The 18931-nt window shown below is 47.2% G+C and overlaps 2 protein-coding genes across 3 annotated transcripts; both read right to left on the bottom strand.

Annotated features, from left to right (window-relative positions):
- Positions 1–833: 833 nt before the first annotated feature.
- heca (hdc homolog, cell cycle regulator) lies at positions 834–14498 on the bottom strand. The gene is made up of 5 exons (XM_084454203.1): positions 14175–14498; positions 7340–8333; positions 6112–6278; positions 1737–1891; positions 834–1260 (listed from the first exon to the last, which is right to left on the bottom strand). Exons 1-5 carry the CDS (start codon positions 14335–14337, stop codon positions 1096–1098), a joined length of 1644 nt encoding a protein of 547 aa, XP_084310329.1. The 5' UTR covers positions 14338–14498; the 3' UTR covers positions 834–1095.
- Positions 14499–15043: 545 nt separating this feature from the next.
- abracl (ABRA C-terminal like) lies at positions 15044–18070 on the bottom strand. Of its 2 annotated transcripts, XM_084454209.1 has the most exons (3): positions 17977–18070; positions 17146–17211; positions 15044–16490 (listed from the first exon to the last, which is right to left on the bottom strand). In XM_084454209.1, exons 2-3 carry the CDS (start codon positions 17204–17206, stop codon positions 16306–16308), a joined length of 246 nt encoding a protein of 81 aa, XP_084310335.1. In that variant the 5' UTR covers positions 17207–17211; positions 17977–18070; the 3' UTR covers positions 15044–16305. The 2 variants fall into 2 exon arrangements, with proteins under 2 accessions (XP_084310335.1, XP_084310336.1); XM_084454210.1 differs by lacking the exon at positions 17977–18070 and having other exon boundaries at positions 17146–17305.
- Positions 18071–18931: the final 861 nt, after the last annotated feature.

Raw genomic sequence — 18931 nt, 5'->3', positions numbered from 1 at the left:
GTTTGGTTTTGTCTAGACAGGTGCGCATGTACTCGTAGTGGGGTGAGGTGGTCCCGGAGTGGTGAACTTGTATAGTACCAGATCCCGAACAGACAGATACAATCTAGTTTTCAGATACAGAGACCTTACTGAGGGAATAAGCAAACAGGTGATTATTTATTCCCAGCCTGGGAGAAGTCTGAATATGGCCTAATGGAAACAGTCACACATTAGGCATGGCCTCACCAGAATCTACAATGATATTAACTTTGAATAAAGGTCTTGGTTAAGACGTGTCTGTATTGCTGCGGTGTGTTCCTTGGTCCATATGCATGCACGGCGCGCACACAGTTGGTCGCTCTGTTCACACGGACTCGACGAATTATGGATCCGCAGGTGTTTCCATGGCAACTCTGAAAAAGAGCAGCTTATGATGCTGTGAGTTCACATTAACACACACGCGCACGCACACACACATCTGTTTCAGATAGACTTGTCTTATGTTATCCCATAAAACAGTTGTCAGTTCATACATATGGCCGCTAGATGGCGCTTTTTTTTCCTAGATGTGTGAAATTACCCTGGCCCAAAACTCTCCTACCTGTCCTTCTCCTCCTCACTATCATACAGTAGTTCAAGTTCAAGTTCAAAATCTTTATTATCCCTCCATAGACTTACCATACAGGGAACTTGAGGTCCTCCGATGGCGTGTATAAACATGCATTACACAAGAAACACACACCGAACCAAACATGTAACTGCCTCTTCTTTATTAAGAGATTGTTTTATTATTTTTGTAAAAAAAGCAAATTTGGCATACAGATACATTCACTTGTCACAGTATGATGTGTGCTGCGTGTCTTGTTAAGTGCCAGTTCAAAAAAATCTTCAGATCTACCAGGGACCTCGTCTGACAAGATACAACCTGTCTGAGAACTTTATAGTGGAGTCATACTCTTTTCTAAAACATACAAAGAGAAAAAAAAAAGTTGAAATCTATAGCCCAGAACGTGTCTGTAAGGCCCAAAAGAAAAAAAAAGAAGTCCTCTAGCTATAAAATCTGTAATCCAGAGAAACAAACAAACAAACATCTCTAGCATGCATATACAACATGTGTCAATAGGCCTCCAGTACTTTGTAGGAGGAGAATGGCTTGACGAAGTGGTAGTCCAGATTCCCACAGTGGGGGCACTGCTGTACGTTACTGTACTCTGAAAAATACTGCATCCCTATTCTGACGTCCACTACAGGCTTCCCGCAGTGCTTACAGTTCAACCTGGCCTGGGGGAGGAAGGGGGCGGGGGTGGGAGGGAGGGGAGGAGGGGGAAGTGGAGGAGAGAGAGGGGAGTTTTTTTTTTTAGGGGTATGTTGTGCAATATATGAGATATCTGCAGTGATCAAAGGCAGGGTTTAAAGGAGTAGTTTGGCATTCAGCCCTGTTAGAAGGTTATGTATGATCATATACAACAGTCCATAGAAACATTTTGACAGACTTTGCACTGTTGAGATTTTAGTGCTCATTGCTCACGCCACAGCTAAGTACACAATGGATCGCTATGGGCATATACATTGTGTCCTTCAGCATGAGCCTTAATATGCCCATAGAGATCCATTTTGTACTACTTAACCGTAGCGCTAATATCTCAAGAGTGCAAAGTCTGTCAAAATGATATGGACCGTTGTATATGATCGTACTGTAAATAACCTCCTAGCGAGACACAGTGTGAGAGCAGGCCTGTGTTGAGGCGGGCACTAACCTGGCAGCAGGGCGAAGCCGCCAGTATGTCGTACGTATACATGGTGCCCAGCTGGTGCCAGCTCCCGTCCCACCTGGACTTGCATTTGATACAGACGATCTTGTGGACCCCTTCCAAACAGTCCACGCAGATGGCGTACAGGTGCATCAGCCTGCCTGCATTACACAAACATCACACACACGCCCGCACGCACACACACATACACACACGAACACACACACGCATCCCGCATCAGAATCAGGATTCGTTTTTATTGCCGTGTAGTTTTTCAACTACTAGGAATTTGCTTGGGGCGATGGTGCAGAAGCCGGAGACGGCGTTGGACAGGGTGCAGGGACGAGGCGGGACAGTGCAAAGAGCAAGTACAAAATACGAATGCAAATTAAGATAAAACAGTACACAAAATGTAGTGCGGTCAGTGTATATACAGTACAGCGAGTGTGATATTATGTATTTGTATACACATCACACAAGCACACAGCACACCCGAATACAATAGAATCACAATGGGACCCATTAAGAAGCTGGACACACCATTAAAAATGTAATTTCGTTCATTCTAATGCATATAAATCAGGCATATCAAAGGCTGAGGATCAAAGCAGTAAAACAAGAATCCAGACACTGTTTTGATCCACAGTGCTGTGATGAATGGTTACTACAGAGCTCTCAGATCGCCTGTCTCCTTTCATATGTATAAAACACTTGATTATGTGACATAATAAAAGCTTTCATTCAATTCACGATGAAAGAAATGTGTTTGATCGTGACATTAACCGTGTTCACTTGTTATGATAGGTAAGGTGAGGTGAACAGGCCAGAGTAAAGACGGAGGAAAAATAACTAGGAACTTATCGTCTAATTCTTATTGTGACCTGGGACAAACACGGTCTCTGGACCACACAGGGGGCAAAGGTTAAGGCGATAGGCATTTTGTGCCACCTAAAGGTACTTTTGCCAGAATGGCACAAGTTTGCCTCAAAGTAGGTGCAGCTGGTCATTGATCATCACGAGTGTCGGGAGACAAAGCTCATCCGTTCTTGCCATCACGGAGGAGGAACAGGAACTTTTTTTTCACAAGAAATTAAATAAATGAATTACTTAAATAAAACACTCTGGAGAATGTTTTCATTGGGCACTGTGGCCATTGTTGTGCATCCCCAAAATATAAATGTAAGCTTATGCATGCAAAAGAGCTGCCATCAAAACTGAAGTCAAACTCATGAAAAAGTTTCTTAATGAGATGGTAAAAAAAAAGAATCTCTATATGCCTTGAAATGCAAGGGGACGATTCATGCCGTCTCAGGGAAGAGTGTGCCAATGTGAGCCAAAACGTGTGATGTATGTTGGAATGGAAACCCGTGTGGTTCACACAGTGGGCCGTGGAAGCGCGTAACTTTGGTGTATTTATAGGAGACAATGCTTATCCCCTTAAGTGGCTTATACATTATACATAGGCCTACATACAGCTCTCTCTTCCCTGATTAATTCATTCATGAGGTTCCTGTCAACAGCCAAGAGTGTGATAGAGCATTTGGTCGCCTGAAAATGTGTTTCAGATGTTTGGATAGATCCGACTACAGCGCAGTCCCCAGAAAAACGTTAGGTCCGTTTGCCAACCTGTCCCGTTGTCATTCATCCATTCTCACACCTAGCCTGTTTTTTTAATACTGCGGCACACTCGATTGGCTTGAGAAAGGCACACCTGTTCCGCCTCATTCATTTATTCCACCCCATACTCTGTGTGAGCGAATTACCAAAATTTGACTATAAATACCTATTGTGTTTGCTATTTGGCATTTGCCTTAGTCCTTCTGCGTGACCATTTTCAGGGCCAGAGAATGTTGTGTTAATTCAAGCTCTTTCCCACATCTCTACATCTCCTAGTACTTATTGTATTTGTACTTAGCGTTATGGTCCACCCTGTTCGCCCACTGCTCCTGGCCCGGACCCCCGCCCCTGACCCCCGGACCCTCGCCTTTGCCCCTGGACTCTCAGCCTCTTGTCTCTCCCATGCTCGCCCCCCGTTACCGGCCCGGACCCCCGCCCCTCCCTGTGACTCTTAACCCTGCACTTCCTGTCACTTCCCCCTGAGGCTTTGCACCATGTCACTATTATATCGTTTTGCTTCCTAGTGTGGACTGTCTAGTTCCTGGTCCTGTTTTCCGTGTCTTGTTTGTGTCCCCAGCTCTCGTCCCGGTTCCTTGTCCCCCCCAGCTCTAGGCCCCCCTCCCCCTGTACTCTAGTGCCCATTGCCTGGTCCTCGTTGTCCCCGCAGCTCCGCTTTCAGGTTCTCCCTTGTGCCCCCCTAGGTCCTAGTGACCCTGCTCTTCCACTCTACTTCCTCCCCCCTCAGGTTAGCAATGTCACCCTCGCTCTAGCCCCTCCCTACTCCAGTGGCCCGGTACTGTTCCCTTAGGGGTACTGGTGTAGCAATAGTCCTCCAGTACCTTCTTTAGTACCTGGTGTGGCTGAGTTCCTGTCTTTCCTCTCTAGTTCCCAGCCCCTAGTTCCTAGCCCAGGCTCTGTTCCCTGCCACAGCCGTAGGTACAGTCCCCAGCCCTAGGCCCAGTTCCCAGACCCAGCCCTGGTTCCCTGTCTCGGTCCCCAGTACCAGCCCCGATTCCCAGTTCCTGCTCTGTTCTCTGATCCAGTCCTAGTCCTAATCCTAGTCCTAGTCCCAGCCCTAGTCCCCAGCCCCAGTCCCAACCCCGATTCCCAGTCCCTGCTCTGTGCTCTGATCCAGTCCAGTCCTAGTCCCAGTCCCAGTCCTAATCCCAGTCCCGGTCCCAGTTTCCCTGCGTCCTAGTTCCCTGCCCTCTGTGTTGGTGTGTGGTTTGGTACCCTTCACTTCACACTGGCCCTCATTCGGTCCGAGCATAGATCCGAGCGCAGAAATGATGGTACGACAGCGCTCACGTGAGATTCATCAAACATTCGTATGCCGCCAATCACATCGTATGATCGGCCATTGAGAAATGTGGTGGATGAAAACAATCTGCATTTAAATATCACACCCCTACATATTCTGGCCTCGCCCCTGTAGTTTACGGCATGATGCGTAATACGACCAAGACAAGACATTTCTCCGAATCCCGTCCAATAGCAACTCTTCACTCTCCAGGGAAAGATCGCGGAAGAGCATCTCGCCTTTTACAATCTGATCATAAGAGATGATTCACACGTGTAAATTCACACAATCAGACCGTGTCAAATTAGAGCTAACACCTGTGTGAATGTAACATATCCTATTTCAACCAGTAGGCCTATAGAAACTGGTCAGGTAATAACCTATTTCGTTCACTGACTCCTCTCACCTCGGTTGAACGGTAAGATAAAATGCACATACTGTAGGTCTTCTATAGATCATGGCATTACCGATTTGATGACTGATAATTTAAATAAGTGACTGAAGCCTACCCATTTCTTTTCACTTGTTAATTTTGATTGCTAGTAATTATGTCACCAGTACATTGATTAATTGGTGTAACATTCATTTTGCTTTCATTTTAAGACTTGAAAGGCTGCATAGTCTAACAAGTATCTATCTCAAAATGACTCTTACACCAAAACCTGTTTACCCCGTTAATTGCAAACAACTTGGAAATACCCATTTATGCTAGGGATATATGACAGGGATATATGAGGGCCATTGTGTCTTGGGTGATTGTCTCTCTACACCTGTGCCTGGTCTTGTCTTCACACTTGCACCTCGTTCCTTGATTGTTCCCCCTGAATATGTACTGTAAGCCGTCAGTCGTCTATGTTGGTGTTGCTCTGTCTGCTTTTCATAACCTGAAACTCAACACTTTTTTTCCACTGTTCTTCTTTTTACTTTAGCACTACAGTAGGGTAAGCTATTGGATGCTTGTTTAGAAAGAAATGCACTTATGAGTTATGGTGAGTAGTAGTACACTTGACTACCTACGTTGAATGCACTTATTGTAAGTAGCTTTGGATAAAAGCGTCTACTAAATGAGAAATGTAACGTCATGTACATGCAGTAGGTAGGTAGTAGGTACAGTAGCTGAGATCAGGAGCAGTCCATTTGCCTGCAGGCTCTGAATATTTGACGCTCCAGACATTAACAATCTGCCTGAACTTATCACCACACACACACACACACACACGCACACACACACACACACACACACACACGCACACTTCCTCTGTTCTTCCAGGAAGCTGCGCCAATCATGATCCACTCCTCCATTACCGCTCCATTCAATTGTAGGAAAATATTATGTCAACAGACTATCAAGCAAGAATGATGTGGATGACATTTAGAGTGTTGTGTGTGTGTGTGTGTGTATGTTTATGTTATGTTAGTTTATGTGTTCGTGTGTGTGTGTGCGTGTGTGTGTACAACACCCACCCTGAAGATGACAGGGCACGTCGTATTCTATCTCGTCATGTCGGGAGGGGCTCAGGAACAGAGTTCCATCCACCAGGGGGAAGTGCTGGAACACGGGCAGCGCCCGGTGGCAGAGGGCACAGTTCACCACGTTTCTGTGACTGGCACTCAGGGCTGACAGGATGAACCTGCAAGACACAAGTAACACTTTATAACAACTATCCTTTGTGAGCCTTTTATTGATAAATGAATAACTACCAACATTTTATATTAGCCTGGCGTCGCCAGCCTGATCTCGAGAGCCCACATTCGATTTCACTCCGCAGATCAGTCTGGATGTCCAACCGTACGGAATCCGCTCGCAGAAAGATTTGTTTGTGCCACTCACAACCGTTTATCTAATATGGGGCGGGTTTAATAAGATGACGGAACAGAGGAGCGCCGTAGAGGCATTTTTGCTGATTGGTTGTAGGTCTATCCAATTGCGTCCAGAGGCATTTTGATCTACGCCCGTTGGTAACGCCCCTTGGGAATCGGAAAGCGACTGTGAGTTTCCAGACCCTTCCCTTTTGCGAATTGGGTCTGGCGATGCCAGGCTAATTTTATACACCCAGAATATTATATACCCAGAACCACAGTATGACCAGGTTGAAATCCCATTTAAACCCAAATATCCTACTGATGCACTGGTACAGTGAGTGTCCCTCTGGTAGACTAAGCTCAGTCGTCAGGATTCTCTAAGTTGTGGGTTTGATTTCTACATCAATCTCACGCAGTGGTCCAGTGTATTTATTTACTAGTCATTTCCTGACCAATCAAAACTGTTTACAAATGGTTTACTAAAAGTGAAGTAGAGCGCTGGTTGGCTAGATCGTTTTCTGATCGGGCACAAACGGATCTCTATGGAGAGTGTCCAGACTACTCTGCGAGAGAAACAGAATGTGAGCTCGCAAGATCAGGATGGTGTCACGAGTGCTTTCAAGTCAAGCAAGTACTGTATCTACCTATTGGCTATATGAAATTCATATCATGCCAAACAATTATAGAGCTAATATGCTACTTTGTAATGGCTCCAGATATTATCATTTCCCAATCCAGATAGAACCATTTTACTAAACAAATGATTCATATCAGCAATAAAAGGTTCTAGCAGGAACTAAATAGGGACATTCTCTCACAGGGACAAGCTACGAAGACTTTTGGAGCCCTGTTTTCTGAGATTGTGGTAACGACAGCTAAGAGCAATGACCTGCGTAGCTCCTCCCCCTGTCCGGTGTGGGTGTCGTCCTCCATGCGGACGTGGTAGGTGTTGAGCTTGTGGCGGGGGATGTGAGTGAGCAGCTCCGTCAGGTCCAGCCGCCTCAGGAACTGCACCGGGGTCTCCGCGCCCCCTCCTGCTCCCCCGGGGGCGAGGCGGGGTAGGGGGAGGGACAGAGGAAGAACCGCGCCCTGGTCCAGGTGGCCTCCGCCCAACCCGCTCCGCCCCAGCACTCCGCTGGCCAACAGGTGCTTGCGATGCGTCTCCATGTGGACGGCGGTCTTGAGGAACTCCCCGAGGTGACGGGACCCCCGGGGGCCGGCAGCAAAGGCGGCGGCGGGGGGGGAGAAGAAGGAGAAGCCCAAGGGGGGCGACTGCGCCGGGGACTCGCAGGGCGACCGGGGCCCCAGGGCGCCACCGGAGAACAGGCCGGAGTGGCTCCTCTCCGCCGAGCTCTGGCGCTCAGCCGACTGCCTGTGTGGCAGTTCCTGGCTGGAGGCCCGCTGGACCTGCTTGCCCCCGCCTCCCGCTGCGGCCGCGCCCCCGGGGAGCTTACCCTTCTTGGGATCGTCCAAGGGCTCCACCCCCCCTGTGGCGGCTCCGCCCGCCCCCAGCCCGCCGCCCTTGCCGAAGCTCTTCTCGGGCTTCTTCTTGCGGTCTTCCTGCGAGCGTCGGACCTGGTACCAGTCTGTGTCCTTCTTCAGGTGGCCCTGGCCACAGCGGCAGGAGCAGAACCGGAAGGCCAGGTCGTAGCCCTTCTTGGTCCACATATTCTGCCGGCACTGCTTCTCGTTCCAGGAGCGCGCGCGGCCAATGCAGTTAAACTGGACCAGGATGCTGCTCTCCCACTCGTAGAAGCACTGCAGGTGCATCCAGTTGCCGTAGGGGCACAGCTCACTGTTGCATTGCACGCGCTGGTAGTCGTCCTTGTCCAGGTGGATGGGCCGGCCCAGGCTGCACAACAGGGGGGTCGCACACGGGGTCTCTACAGGGGTCAGAGGTGAAAGGTCACGATTATAGTACATGTCTGTGCTGTATTATTACAGCTAGCTTTATTACACCAGAGGGGGTCTCACACAGGGCATCTACAGTATAGGGGGTGAAAGGTGTTGGTTGGAGATCTATAGTACAATTCTGTACAGATGTTATACTTTATTACACCACAAGGGTTACAGGCAGGGCATACAGGGGCCAAAGGTGAAAGGTTATGGTTAGACATACTGTACATGTCTATACAGATATTATGGGTCGAATTCACAAAGGGATAGGGCGGGTTTTTCTGCCGCTATACCTGTGCAAATAACCCCAAAATAAACCTTGCTATTCACAAAGCACTCGCAAAGGGTGAAATACCGCGCTAACTGCGTTGCCATCATCATAGCGTTTCTGTGCGCTTGTGCTATTTGCGGATATTTAAATGAGGTAATACGGGCGGAAAATATGCCCATTTCTATGCAAATGAGCCTCACTGCAAATACAGTCCAATTCACAAAGATGGGCGCTAATTGCCACACACAGTTATAGTGAAATTATTTGCGTCCTCAGAGAGTTGGTGGTAATTGAAGCGCATTTGTAAGGGGTGTCATGGCCAGCGTTTCCAGTGATCATGACAGCAGTTATTGTAGCCAGGTGAAGGCATCGTAATGCCAGGCGTGCTTGTGAGAGAATATTTCAAAGGAGAATATCACTTTTTGATTTAAGCGAGACCGAAATCATCCGGAGATAGCCCATAGGTTGCCAGCTCAAGCAATTCTTGCTCTACTTGATGAAATCAAGGATGATATTGAGCCTGCCACCCAGAGATCCCATGCAGTACCTGGCATTGTCAAACTGTCAACACTCCAGGTTCTTGTGTCTGGCTCCTTCCAGACACCCATCGCAGGTGCCTCTGGACTATCACAACCATCCATCAGCAGGGCCTTATGGGATGTTGTACCAGTCATTATTAGCAGAGTGGCAAGATACATCAATTTTCCCCAAAACAGATGGAAAATTGCGGAGACAAAGCAGTTCTTTTACGTTGCCGGCTTCCCAAATATTGTAGGCGCTATTGACTGCATCCACGTACCAATTGTACCACCATGGGAAAACAAACGTTTATAAAATGTTTATAGAGATAGGAAGCAAACGCATTCAATCAACACCCAGGTAGTGTGCAACGCCAGTAATATAATAACAAATGTGGTTGCCAAATTCCCAGAGTCGGTGCACAACAGCTAGCCTACATTTTTAGGAAGAGCAGTCTGTACGGAATGATGCAAGACATGGGGCTACTGGGTAAGAAAGTTGTTTTGAGAAAACGTTTGTGCTCTAATATTCATTGCGAATGTGTGGGGGCGAAAATGTATAGTATCATAGGTGACGGCGGCTATCAACTCCAGCCATGGCTGATGACCATGGACGGATTATGGGGTGTGTGGGCCCCTGGGCTGGGAGTTTGTGGAGGCACCCCCCCCCCCTCCTCCCCGCGACAGCCCCCTGCCCCCGCTACGGTCACAACATTTTAAAATTATTCATTATTATTATTTATTTATTTATTTATTTATTTATTTATTTATTTATTTATTTATTTATTTATTTTATCATTATTATTATTTCCCACCAGGATTTAGGCTAGAGCATCAAAATCATTGCACTACTTAAAAAAAATAAAATAAACACTATTGCTAAAAAACACTATTGCTAAACAACACAAGAATTTAACAGCCCTGACTGCAAGAAAATCAACTGCTTGTGTCACGTAAACATAAATCATAAATCAGCTTCAGTACGCAGCCTTTGTGTCCAGAAAGCACCTGTAGACATTGTGTCATGCAGGATTTATATAATATATTTACAGCATATTTGATATAATATTTGCTTGTAATTGCCTATTATACAACGTCAAGACAAAAAGGAGGATGCGCTAACTGTTTTACAATATTTTTGGTCGCTGGCAAGATACTGAATAAACGTTGCCTCTTGGCTTGACATAATGGTAACAAAGCAATCAGGTGTTCTCCTACAACTGACAATTCGAACTTGATATTGTCATATCGCCAAACATCTGCGCTCAGGCCGGCTAAGCAAGTTAAACAAATTGATGGAGAGAGGCAGTACTGGAGGGAGGTTTTAAGAAGAGTTGTGGCCGTGATTAAATTTTGGGGGGAGATAGGGCTTGCTTTTAGGGGGGATGATGTACTACTGCGGTCACCTCACAATGGAAATTTCATGGTCATCCTAGAGCTATTGGCAAAGTTTGATCCATTCTTAGCTGAACACCTTATTGCTATGGTGGACAGTCTGGGGCTGGACCTGTCCAACTTTAGGGGCCAGTCATACGATAATGTGAGTAACATGTCTGGAAAGTACAATGGGGTCCAAGCACATCTTAAACGAAAAAACCCACTGATCCATTATGTCCCGTGCGCAACGCATTCCCTGAATTTAGTTGGTGTCAACGCTGTAGACAGCTTGGAGACATTGTGCCCACCTGAGAGAGGTCAGAGGGCTTTTTAGGAGGGCTAGGGGCACTAGAGCCCTCTGACTACCAGGGCCCCCAGCCCTCCTATAAAGCCCTCTGACTACCAACACCCCCGGCCCTCCTATAGGGCCCTCTGACTACCAACACCCCCGGCCCTCCTATAGGGCCCTTTGACTACCAGGGCCCCCAGCCCTCCTATAAAGCCCTCTGACTACCAACACCCCCGGCCCTCCTATAGGGCCCTCTGACTACCAACACCCCCGGCCCTCCTATAAAGCCCTCTGACTACCAACACCCCCGGCCCTCCTATAGGGCCCTCTGACTACCAGGGCCCCCAGCCCTCCTATAGGGCCCTCTGACTACCAGGGCCCCTAGCCCTCCTATAGGGCCCTCTGACTACCAGGGCCCCCAGCCCTCCTATAAAGCCCTCTGACTACCAACACCCCCGGCCCTCCTATAGGGCCCTCTGACTACCAGGGCCCCCAGCCCTCCTATAGGGCCCTCTGACTACCAACACCCCCGGCCCTCCTATAAAGCCCTCTGACTACCAACACCCCCGGCCCTCCTATAGGGCCCTCTGACTACCAGGGCCCCCAGCCCTCCTATAGGGCCCTCTGACTACCAACACCCCCGGCCCTCCTATAAAGCCCTCTGACTACCAACACCCCCGGCCCTCCTATAGGGCCCTCTGACCAGGGCTAGTCAGGGTCAGGGGGCTCTATAGAGGGCTGGGGGTCCTAGTAGTCAGGGGGCTCTATAGAGGGCCAGGGGCCCTGGTAGTCTAGGGCCCCTGGGCACCGGCCCCATTGGCCCGGTCTGTAATCCGTCCCTGCTGATGACTCCCGTGCGTAATCCTACCAACGTTGGAAAGGCGCATTTGGCATCTTAAAAAGCCGACTTAGATGCCTGGATTGTAGCGGTGGGGCAATGCTATATAATCCCCACAAAGTATGCCAGATCATTGTAGTGTGCTGCATCCTGCTCAACATTGCCATGAGAGCCGGACTGTGCATGGATGTGGGTCTGCATCGGGGAGCATGGAAATTAAGACTCTGACGATGACCAGGAGCCACCTGCCTCATGTGCAAGCAGATGGTCAGAGACATGTCAGGCATTATTTCACATGATTTACTTTGCTGTCTCTGCAACAAAATTAAATTGTCGAATTACATCTTTGTGATCAAAAATACAAATAGCCTAGGCCTACATCATTGGGCCTACGGCCAAACATTAAATGAAAAGTAAGAAAAATAGCCTATGCCCAACTTTGGCCTAAACATTCAGCACCATGGACAGCTCTGTTCAAACTATTTTATTTTGGGATGACATGACAAACAAGTATTAGTTATTAAAGCAAAGTAAAGGGGTATCATGCAACAAGAGCAATACAAGGCAATATCACATGAATTAATCTGGTGATGAGGGTCAGGTTAATGAATACATAATGTTGACTACTAGCGGTGTAACAATACACTAATCTCACGATACGATACGATACACGATATTGGGTTGACGATAACAATACGATACGATACACTAAGGGCAGGTGTCAAGCGTTGCAGTAGTGCTGCTGTTCACACCAATAGTGCATTTCTCCACATTTCTACTCCAATACACTTTGTGAAGTTAGAGCTTAACTGTTGTAATATCATGGATAGGCCAAGAGACAAAAGACGTGTTTGTTACCAGCGTTGTGTAGCCTGCGTTCACTGATATACAATAAACATGTTACGATATTGTTTTTACCTTGACGATACTTATTGTGACGTTTCTGTATTGCGATATATTGTGGCACGATATATTGTTACACCCCTATTGACTACTGACCTCAAACATGACAATGGAAACAATGAAACTATGTAATAGTTCAAAAACTAGACCTAACTTTCTCTGTTCTGTCAGTGAAAGAACTGTAGCATCAGGGAAGACACAGTTGAGAACTCAGAGATAGAGAGAGAGAGAGAGAGAGAGAGAGAGAGAGAGAGAGAGAGGAAGAGGTTGTGTGCTAACAGGCAGGGAACCCCATGTGCAAATCGATGCCAGCGAGTGGGTGACTCCGGCAGCAGGAGATTGTGAAAATGTTACCGTCAGGCCACCCACAGGAGACCTCGGGAAAGCAATTACTGCCAGGGCAGGCCCTCCTAGACCCTCCAGACCAGTATCTTGTGTAGTGGTGGAGCCCCAGCCCTGACACTTGTGATGCAACCCTGATAGAAGCTTCATCACCTCAGCTCTGCTTCACTGCATCTCCTGCTTCTCAGATAATGATGATGGGATAGTAGGTACTGTATGTTTACGGCCCACCATGACCTTACAGGACATTTAACATGGTTGTAACTATGACACACAAAGAGGACTATTTACCACACTGAGGCACAGGAAGTGAAAGAGGAAACCATATACCACCCGTTTTCGCAAGCTTTTTTTAATGAAAGTATGACATGACTTGACATACACTGTGTGTGTGTGTGTGTGTGTGTGTGTGTGTGTGTGTGTGTGTGTGTGTGTGTGTGTGTGTGCGTGCGTGTGCGTTCATGTGTCTGTACACAGGTTGTGCATGGGTTTCCGTCTCTCGTTTCCTGTACATCATCGATGAAGTAGAAGACTTTGCTATTGCTTGTGGTATACTGCTAAGTCATATGGTACTGTGTAAGATAGGCTACTGCCAATCCCCGATTCAATATCCTACCATACCATACAATGCTCTCTCAAAACGGACAAAGATGTAACTAATATGTAGTATGAAGCTTCAGCTAGATATGACTAGATTCCCTTTCTTGAGGTTCTCAGTGATAGATTCAAACTCATTCCTACACATGGATCTGTCATTACACTAGCTGTTCTGTAGGCTATTGAAAAGTAGGCTCTATTGTTATAGCCTATGATACAGTATCATATTCATGGGTCAGATTTTTTTCGTGTTCATGGGTGTCGCTTTATAGGGCAACAATCCAGGTCGCAGACAATTCATTCCAACAGGCCAGGGTGTCAGCTGAACTTGGGCGCGTAGACAAGTGGTGGTGTCAGAATTAGGCTACCCTTTAGCAAGGCCACGACCAAACTGCGCGTCGCGATATCAGAATGTCAACACAGCACGCGCGCGCGCGCGCGCGCACACACACACACACACGCACACACACACACACACACACACACACACGAACTACATGCATTATTGCATAGTGCCCAGTATCGACATCGAATCAGAAATATGCAAAATATACATATTCATCGTCTGCCGATAATGTTTTTTGGAAGCAACGTCAAATCAACTGTGCACTGCACAAGGAAGCTCCCTGGCTTTATAAACCCTTTGCATCGTTAACTTCAGCAATGCCTGTTTTGACACAATTGCACTCTTACCACTTGCGTGCTCGTTCAGCGGTGCAGCTGTAGCCCCCAATAAAGCCGTCGCTACCCCGGGCGCTCCTCCTGTTGCGGCCGCGCTGGCTCCATTTTCTTGTTCATCTCCGCTGCTGTTCGTGCGTCTATTCCTCTTCCCCTTGTTGCTTTTCTGGTTGGGCATTTTACTGAGAGCCTGGTATCAATAAATTCACCCAATCAACGATTGTCGTCGTCTGACATCTGCGGATTCCATTTCAGTCCCGCTTGGAATTACAGCTACAATGGTTCTACTGTCTTCTTGATGCTAGGTGGCTAGTCTGCAGCTTTTTTCACGACTACAGTATGGCCATATCACCATCCAGATTTCTGCAGTTATGACAGCCAAATGTAACCTACGAAAGAAGGCGTGTCCGTCTCTTGTTTTGATTCCTGCTCTGAATGTGGATCTGGTCAGGCGCTGTTTTCATTCTGCCTCTGTGACGTAGCCAGCGCGGGCCCGCCTCCCCGGTCCGCGAGCCGAGTTATTATTAGAACCCCAGTTAGGGAGTCCTGCCCGCACAGGCCGTGTGGAGAGGTGGGTAGAGGGAACCCAACTCGTGCCCCCAGTAGACTGTAGGGTATAGTCCTACATTAGACAGCGTCTCCCAGGGTGATATGAGGTCAAGGCACCAGCCAGACAGGTTGTGCACCAATCAGCAGAGTAGTACATAACCCTACTGTATGCTATGCACATGGAGAAGGATTATGCACCTGAAACGCACTGCAGTTCCATTTGCAATGCAAGTAAACTTTGTGCTATATTTGGTGTAAATAACCAGGCATCAACAACGTGAGAGGGTTCATTTGTTTATTTCTCAGTGTAGCCTATTTCTCAGTGTATTCCTCAGTTCTGTGCTGTTCACCGAGGAGTCGGTTCCTATTCATAATTCAAGGATGCACTTTGATCTGCACCTTGGCCTCATTCAGTCAGCAGGTCTGGTGTTTGAGCATGGACATGGCCTACTCATTCCTGATTCATTCTCAAAGTTTCACATCTATCCCAGTTGTAAGACTATTGCCTCTGCTTTGATTGGTAACATCATACATGATTAGGCTGCGTTTATGATCTACCAGGGTTGGGGTCAGTTCATTTCCATTCAGGGAATGCATTTGAAATTAAAGTCTAGGATTAGGAATTTCCATTTGAATACCAAACGGAAATGGAATCAACCTCAGCCCTGTTGTACACAGGATATCTCCACCATCACAGTGAGTCCACCAAGTATACAGACGGATATGCAAATTCAGAGAAAATGCCAACATATCAAAATAGAACATACTGGGCACTTGTTTTCAAAACATATGGTAGCCTACACTATCTGGAATGAAGGGAAAAATAACCTAATTTAAATGCTAAAATACATACATGTTCCTGAACAGGCATCTCATTTCACCACAGGTCTGCTAAACACAGTTTGGTTGTGTTGATTAAGTCCTGAGCAGAATCACAAAACCAATTTGGCACAAATCACCCTGTCACTTAATACTAATACACATTGCACAGGAACCCCCCATTGGCTTATCCCTCCCTGCTTGGTTTAAAGGCAAAGGTTTGTATGGTGAATTAGAGAAAAGACAATCTTGCAAGATATAAAAGCTTGCATATTGGCTCTGACTCATATTGACAGTAGCATATACAAAATCAAATAGGTGCAAACAATCTTTCGGGCAGCACTTGCACTATGTTGCAATACACTTTATAGGAGTTGGTCTTAGAATGTTATACAAAGTCCACAAGAGGTAGCAAAATAACTATGTAAACAATAGATGGAATCATTTTGGTGACATTGCTTCTTAACAGTTTCACTAAGGAGGTGTTGGATTTCAAACAGTCTAGGTGTAATATCATTTGATTTCTATAAAATATTTCTAAACATTATGAAAAAGCAATATTCCAATGTGCGTGTGTAGTATACAAAATGTTACATTCAGAACCTGTTTTTACAGTCCTAAAAGTGTATCAAAATGCTGACAACTTTGACCCCTGGGAGCAGAAATAGTAAAGCCTCAGAGACTGATACACACGCGCACACACACACGTGCGCGCGCACACACATACACACGCGCACACGCACACACACATGCGCACACACACACACCACCCTGTCTATTATTCTTTCAGGAGAATCACGTCAACGTCGTCATGGACGCCTTGGAGGAGCAGCTCTCCCTCGAAGCTGACAATCTTCTTCCTCTTGGCGGCCCTCAGGGTCCCGACCAGTGCCTCGAAGATGTTGGCGCACCTGTCGTCGCTGAACAGCACTCCGAACTTCACACTCATGTTCCCGTCCGTATCTAGCCAGATGAAATAAGTGATAGATCATCAATCCAGCCGTATCTATAGCAACACAAAACTCCTGTGTCAGTGATTCTGCTTTATGGGTCCTCTGATTGGATGTTCTCAAATGACAGAGGACTTGCTGAATCAGCCAAAAGCATTCCTTTTTCAAAGAGTTTAAGTGGTAAAAGAACGGTCCTGAAACCCTGTAAGGCTGGCTTTACCTTTCCTCCTAACCTTGCAGGGGCATGGCCAGGAAGGGTCAGGAGGAAGACTGCCTTCATCTCTCCATCTGTCCCTCCAGACTGGCCCATTCATTATAGGCACAGATAAACAGGGGATCATTGCGCCGAAGCTAGCCTGGCTAAAATAGGCCATGGCAGCTGAGAGGTAATAAGAGAAAGCATGCCTATGTAAACAAACCTGAAAGCAGTCTGTGTTAGCTTAGCCTGAGGATTTTCAACATTGGAGAGTGCGGCAGGGCAGCTAACCAGCAGCTGCTTGCGATGGAACAGGAACTGGTTGTGCAAACCGGTTGCAATAACCCCACACAAACCACTCCCAGACAGGAGCTCTGAACGGGGTTGGGTCACATTTAAGCATAACGTCTATCCAGTCCTCCATCAGAGTTCAGTATTATCAGATCTGGTACTGAACGGGCTGCACACTTACTTTTGGTGCCGAGACGTTTGATCTCCTCAACAAGCAGTTCTACCTCGTGCTGGACATTCATTGTCACTACAAGAGAAAGAGTTTAGTCATAGGCTACTGTATATCTGCAGCTGTACTCTGCATCAATGGAACACATTATCTTATCGCCTATAAGCATTATATGATAGGAGTGGGCTACAGTTTATTGGCTGTTTATCGTACACTATAAAAAACAATCAGAATCGGAATCAGATTGCTTTTCGCCAGGTAGGTTTTTACACATAGGCTACTAGGAATTAGTTCTAGTCAGTTGGTGCAACTCATGGCAACAATAGACCGGGTGCAAGGATTAGACACAGTAGCCTAATCTATCCGGAGTAGCCGGGGGCTAATATCTTAAATCTGGTTACTATACAGAAAATTTACGATGAATACTCTACACTGACATTTTAAAAGGTCGCGTCAGAAGAGACAAATCCGCCACCAAACTCAAATAAGAACAAATCTACAACATTGTAACAATCTACGCGTTTCTATTGAACATTGGAAGCACAATCAATGCGGAAGTGGCTGCCGGTTTGCGACCAGCTGAATCAATGTGCATCCGCAGGGGAATTTACAGTAACACTGAACATACAGCAGGCAATAATAGCCGATGATGACCCATCAGGGTCTGCAAATTGATCCATCATCTCCATAATTAATTGATTCAATGCAGCGGGCTTGAAGGATGCACTGGGTGGATAGGTAAAATAGCCTGGGAGCTCTAAAACGTAAATACCAAGCCACTAAAAACATCGACACAAGCCCACATAACCCTTCAAAGAACACTTTACTTGTTGCAATACTTACCAGAGTTAGTCTTGCCGGAATTCTGTCGGGAGCAGAATACGGAACAGGGTGGGCAGACGACGACTCAAAAAAGCACCATGAAAGGTAGTGTTGCTGACGTCACGACCCATGACCCCTCCCTCTGGGCGGAGGGTGTGACATTCTGATGCGTGCCAATTCTACATACTTCTCTGTGTGTGCACTTATCAACCCACCCTTCTGCTCTATGTAACTAGTAGGCTTTGTTAACTCATGGGCTGTGATCAGGTGTGCACACTTCAGTGACATGACTCACATTTCAGATGAAATTGGGAGGCAGAAGATAGGTGAACTAGACTGATAGTCTGTTCGGGCGTTAGAAAATGGTCAAACTTGCTTGCTTAGTGTGTAATAGGCTTAACGAGGACCAACTGTCTCCTGCACCCATCCTTGCTGTCCTTCCTCCAACGGTAAACAGGGGAAAGGGTTGAACAGGAAAGCAATCTGTTCTCCTAGATGTTTTTATATTGGGGTTCGTTTGGTTGGAAACGCTTGTGAACATGGGGAGAGCATGCAAACTCCACACAAAAAGGCCATCCACTTATCCGGGGGCGGGTCGCGGGGGCAGCGGTTCCAGCAGGGGGCCCCAGACATCCCTTTCCCTAGCAGCATCAACCAGCTCTGCCTGGGGAATCTTTAGCCGCTCACAGGCCAGTGCGGAGATGTAGTCCCGCCACCTGCTCCTGGGTCTACCCCGTGGCCTCCTCCCAGCCGGACACACCTGGAACACCTCCCTAGGGAGGCGTCCAGGAGGCATCCTCACTACATGCCCGAACCACCTCAACTGGCTCCTTTCGACGCAAAGGGGCAGTGGCTAGTTTCAGTGCAAACTAGAATGGAGAAGTAACCTTGGGCAAGTGGTAGTACCCTCCTAGCCCCCCTACCTGGGGGAAACAACCCCTGATGAAACAAGATCAAAGGAAGAGAGACCCGGAGT

This window comes from Borostomias antarcticus, assembly GCF_949987555.1.
Source record: "Borostomias antarcticus genome assembly, chromosome: 19".
Lineage (NCBI taxonomy): Eukaryota > Metazoa > Chordata > Actinopteri > Stomiiformes > Stomiidae > Borostomias > Borostomias antarcticus.
This window is presented reverse-complemented; position numbering and strand designations above follow the sequence as displayed.